At 39.4% G+C, this 5738-nt stretch overlaps 1 protein-coding gene across 1 annotated transcript; it reads left to right on the top strand.

The window, feature by feature from the left end:
* The first annotated feature begins 523 nt into the window (after nucleotides 1-523).
* LOC132519261 (PHD finger-like domain-containing protein 5A) lies at nucleotides 524-1289 on the top strand. Its single transcript, XM_060147194.1, has one exon. The coding sequence runs from the start codon at nucleotides 531-533 to the stop codon at nucleotides 843-845; it is 315 nt and encodes a 104-aa protein (XP_060003177.1). The 5' UTR covers nucleotides 524-530; the 3' UTR covers nucleotides 846-1289.
* The last annotated feature ends 4449 nt before the right edge of the window (nucleotides 1290-5738 follow it).

The following is a 5738-nucleotide window of genomic DNA, read 5'->3' as shown; positions in this document are numbered from 1 at the left end:
TTTCCACGACTCTCCACACTTCATCAAACCTAGCGTGAAAACACTCTGGTTTAATCGCTTCTTCAGGTCTTTGTTTCCTTATTAAGGCTCTCGTGTCATGTAAAAGTTATATTAAATACATTTGTATGCTTTTTTCTTGTTAATCTGTCTTGTTATAGGGGCCTCAGCCAAGAACTTGGTCAACACCAGCTTAAGGTTAGCTCCTTTCCTTCCAATAAAGTGTTCACACGCAGGGAGAGGCAGGAGGTAATACTAGAGGCTTTATTAACATGTGAAGAACTGTGAGTGAATGTGCTACTCACAAAACTGAAAAATTAGTAACCATGGATTTAGACTAGGCATCACAAGATACCAAGTTCAGCTGCTCTTATGAAGTTCTATCAGTGTTCATATCCTTTGCCCTATGCCCTTGATAACAAAGACGAGAATCTTTCTTCAACAGAGACTGTCAGCTGTGACAAAATCAGGGAAGATTTCTCACTTGGTGAGTGTCTTTTGGAAAATAATCATGGGGTGGCATAGAGGGAGCTATGGCTAAACATCACCCGGACTTGATCTTTTGCCGCAAGCAGGCTGGTGTTGCCATTGGAAGACTGTGTGAAAGATGGGATGGCAAGTGTGTGATCTGTGACTCCTACGTGTGTCCCTGCACCCTGGTGCACATGTGTGATGAATGTAACTATGGCTCTTACCAGGGACGCTGTGTGATCCGTGGAGGCCCCAGAGTTTCAGATGCCTATTTTTGTAAGGAGTGCACCATCCAGGAGAAAGACAGAGATGGTTGCCCAAAGATTGTCAGTTTTGGGAGCTCTAAGACAGATCTCTTCTATGAACGCAAAAAATAGGACTTAAAGAAGAGGTGATTGGTGGGCTGCCTCTTTCTCCCCCAATCAAGCTGCTGCAGCTGCCAAAAGAAATGCCTACAGAAAGGAATTGGAGCACAGAGCATCACCTGAATTGCCTATTAGTACACTGGCACCTTTCCACCCTTTCCTCTCTTCTCACCCAGACATGGTAGGAATGGAAAAAAAAGATTCTTCGCAGAGCACTCTGGCAGACTGTATCACAGAAAAATCGATAGGTTGGTTCATGGAGTTCCTTAAATTCAAGAAGCAAGACTGTGTTAACCACATTGAGAAGTTCTGTACACCAAAAGCTTCTAAAACAGGAATGATATATCATTTCAGTCTTCTGTTTGAGGAGCTGACTGTGAAGCTAGCTGCAGTGAGAAGCACGTTCTTGCAGCAGCTCTGATGGCAGTTGTCCTTGATGAAACATCTGCAGGGTGGTAGTGGGCTCTCAGAACAATAAATGTGGGCATTTCATCTTGCAACACCCACCAGGTGGTGCTGGTTCATGTTATTTTTCTTCTAAAAATTGGAAACCCTTAGGGCTTCCCTGGTGGTGCAATGGTTGAGAGTCCGCCTGCTGATGCAGGGGACACGGGTTCATTCCCCGGTCCAGGAAGATCCCACATGCCGTGGGCGGCTGGGCCCGTGAGCCATGGCCGCTGAGGCTGCGCGGCCGGAGCCTGTGCTCTGCAACGGGAGAGGCCACAGCAGTGAGAGGCCCGCGTACCGCGAAAAAAAAAAAAAAAAAATTGGAAACCCTTTCTGTTGCTATTGTATTAATAAAGCAGGTGTTTATTTTCTGGTAGTCAGCCCCTTCCCAATTTAATTTTCACTCTAAGAATTTTAGTCACCCAGGAATTTGCGATTCAGAATAAAGGTATTGGGATTCATGCAAAAAGGAAAATAATCATGGTAAGAGAAAGCACTTGTGATGTTTAGGAAAAAAATGTAGAGTTCTTGTTTAAGTATCTACACATAAATTAACCAGTCACAAAGAATAAGTAACATTGAAAGGAACAATACTGATATGTAAGCAAGATGCCAAAAAGCAAGAAATCTAATAACCAGACTCTCAACTCTGTGTGTCTACAGCATCAATTGAATATTTAAAAACCTGAACATGTAATGATAAAAAGAATAGACACTCTAAGAATGAGCTAAGCAAAGCCAGTTCATACTTTCCCATGGCTAATTTGCAGAATGGGAAAAGTGCTTTTGGAGGAAGGTAAAAACACATAGCTTGTTATTTACGTATTTACCAAAATTAAAATGAAGGACAATCAACATACTAAACTACATAATACTGATTGTTGCTCTACAGCTTCAGCAGAGACAGGAAGTCTCACCAAACATTCCATCAGCTCCCCAACGTAAGAAAAAAGCGGCCACTTCACTGGGTCACTACTTGAAGGACAGTGTCTCGAACCACAGCAGCCTTTGCATGAGCCACTGTTGTGTGTTAAACCAACTAGGATTTGGGGATTGGGTGTTCCCACAGCTTGACCTAGCCTACCTTGACTACAATAGTCAACTCTAACTTTTCTTTGCCTTAATCAACATTAACTTTTCTTCTGCCTTGCCATAAAATTGATAATTCAAAGAGTCGGGCTTCCCTGGTGGCACAGTGGTTAAGAATCCGCCTGCCAGTGCAGGGGACATGGGTTCAAGCCCTGGTCCAGGAAGATCCCTCATGCTGCGGCGCAACTAAGCCCATGCACCACAACTACTAAGCCTGTGCTCTAGAGCCCGTGAGCCACAACTACTGAAGCCCGTGTACCTAGAGCCCGTGCTCTGCAACAAGAGAAGCCACCGCAATGAGAAGCCCGCGCACTGCAACGAAGAGTAGCCCACGCTCACCGCAACTAAAGAAAGCCTGTGCACAGCAACGAAGACCCAATGCAGTCAAAAATTAATAAATTTAAAAAATAAATTAAAAAAAACAAAGAGTGAATAATGCTAATTTTTATATATATATATATACACACACACACACACACACATATATATATACACACACACACACACATATATGAGAAGCAGCAAGGGCTATCCTAAATATTTAGAGTTTTAATGCACATTATATCAATTGACATTAATTGGTGTCCCATGGGGAAAAAAAGGGTTTCATAGTCAAGTAATCCTTAAATCCTAGAGAGTTAAAATGTAAAGTCAAATATTAAAGGCTCTGAAAAGTCCTATACCAAAGAATAGGTGTAACTGCTCAATCCAGCATTTTTCAAGTAGACTAACAATATTTCAGTGAAAAAGAGCTTGGGAAATGCTAATTCTATTCCCCCCAGTCCCCCAAAAAACTAATTTGCATGCTAATAAAATCTGTATCCAGCTACTATTGAAATTTATTTGCATTCCCTAAGCAAATATCACCTGGTAAATGAAGAGGGTGATAGTCAAGATATACTCAGTATATCCCAGACATCTGTCAGTCAGAATGGACTCCATGAAAACCCCCTACTGTGCCAGGCTGTAATTTTTTATTGCTGGATTGTAGGGAGGTCCAGGATGCAGAGGGCAGAGAAAGGGGTAGGTACTCAGAACTGTGGCTATACACCAACTGGTATAATTGATATTTTACATCCAATACTAACTAAATATCAATTGTGCCTAAGGGTAAGTGACAGATAACGTATTTACTTTAAGATTATGATTTGAACATTTCTTCATCTTCACTTGCCTAAAAGGCCTAAGTCTTGCTTAATAATTTATTTCTGAAGACCTTTTATTTTTCAGTGGGTAGTCAACAAATTTAACAGGTATGGAAGTCCAGAAAATGTTTAATAGGCATCTATCATATGACAGGCACTGTGGTAGATGTTTTCATAAAATTAAACAAGAAAACATGTTTTTCTGTAACCCAGGGCATGTTAAGACATTTAATTGATACATACTTGCAGACTGAAATATTGACAGTGCAATAGTTTAACTGGACATTTGACAAATGTAGTTCAAAAAAACTTTTAAGTCTGTTTCATTGTATTGAAACTAAAGACAGAGCATGAACATACCTAGTATACATTTCCTTGTATGGAAAACTATTTGGCTTGTTGAAAGAGTATCTGAATGTAAGTTTTATTTTACAGGTAAAAGATTCTCGTCACCGCCTGGAATCAACGTATTGAACTCTGTTTTCAATAAGAAGCATTTTTTAAAATTTGGAAATGTTCTAGAACATTATAACATGTTCAGAATGGAGTGAAGCAGGAGTTAATTCAACTGATCTTCTACATCTCCTTAACAGCCAAAAATTCATATCTATCTACCAACAAGATATTTTAAGCCCTGTTTTGGATCTAAACATCCAAGGAAATGAAACATTCATATGAAGTTTCAGGACCCTATTTTAAACAGGGTCCCTTGGGTGGCTGAGCTGATCAATAATGACCTAAAATATTTCGTAAAAATCTCAGCCACTATCAAATTTAATTTATGTAAATGAAGAACATGATAAGATTGATCCAAGAATCATTCTTGGCTTTGAGAAAATGCTGCCATCAGTGTTTCTTCTATATCCTTTAAAACGAAGGCAGGGATTTGAGGCGTTATTCCAGAGAAAAATGAGTCCTGGATTTTACCAAATAGTAACTCACTATATTCCTCCATGTTTACTCTTGATTCTTCTTTACTTTACTCCTTAAATTATACTCAAATGCCCTTGACAAACAAGGGAAATATCCAATCTTAATGACTGAATAGTTCCATCATCATTTATTAATTCTAAGTTTGTTGGGCGCTTTACTCCACTGGGTTGGCCTTAAGTATCCCAGTTTGTGACTCCTTGGTCCAAAATACAAGGCCAGACTCTGCCATCATAAAAGATGATGAAAAAGTTCTTAATCAGTTCTAGTGGGATAAGCTGCTCAGATCTGTTGTTTTGCCAGTGTTTGTAATCTTTTCTGTTTAAATTACAACTCAGAGTTCAGGAAGTGCTTTCAGATTAAACAGAATGAGATTTAAAATTCTAACTCGGGGGCATACCCCTGACATAATTAGCAGTTAAAATCAATATTGACCCCTATTGTTAGGTGATTACTGAGATAATCCTCGGCTCTAATGCAATATGCTGGGTGAGGCAGTGTAAATTTATGTAATTTATACTCTATTGTGAATTATTTGCCTTCGATTGGATTTATTTAATATGGTACTTCTTTACATCCTTTACAAAGTGTCAAGGATACAGTGCGTCTATTTATATAATAAATCAATCATTCCATCGCCATTTATTAATTCTGTGTTTGTTGGGAGGAACTGGGATGTTAAGGTAAATTGAATTTCTTATTGACTGAGAGGAAACCAAAAGATAATTAGCTAATATCTTGAAACCTTTCTAAAATGTACATTTACTTCCAGTTAAACGTGATGCATTGAACACTTTCTGATACTCCATTTTTAGGAAAGACAAAGAAAAGTTAGGAGAAGACAGAAACAAAATATTGGAGGATGGAGAGCAGATTGACAAGTGATCCTGACTTAGCAGACCTGAGAAAATTTAATCCTAAAGCAGCACTGAAAGAAACTAAAAGCCAACCAATTATTTCCTCAGAATGATTAAAAGACTCAGAAGACTAGTAATACCTCCAAAAGAGTAGGAAATTGAGCAGGGTTAAAAGCAGGAAGATTGACTGGGAGTCTGCACAAGACTGCTCTAGATATCCTCCCCAAACTACAGAGGACTCTAGATTTACTCTCTGGAGATGGAGAATGGAAGGGATTATGGGCTAGAGGATACCAGGGACACAGAGAATAAGGGATACCACACTAAAGATAGGATGATCATATAAAAGCCACATATTGAAAGGTAAGATTGCCAGTTTCTTACCCACGCTTTCATCCAGGACTCACATAGCTAGGCTTTTATTTCTTTCCCAACAG

Source organism: Lagenorhynchus albirostris, chromosome 4, assembly GCF_949774975.1.
Source record: "Lagenorhynchus albirostris chromosome 4, mLagAlb1.1, whole genome shotgun sequence".
NCBI lineage: Eukaryota > Metazoa > Chordata > Mammalia > Artiodactyla > Delphinidae > Lagenorhynchus > Lagenorhynchus albirostris.
This window is presented reverse-complemented; position numbering and strand designations above follow the sequence as displayed.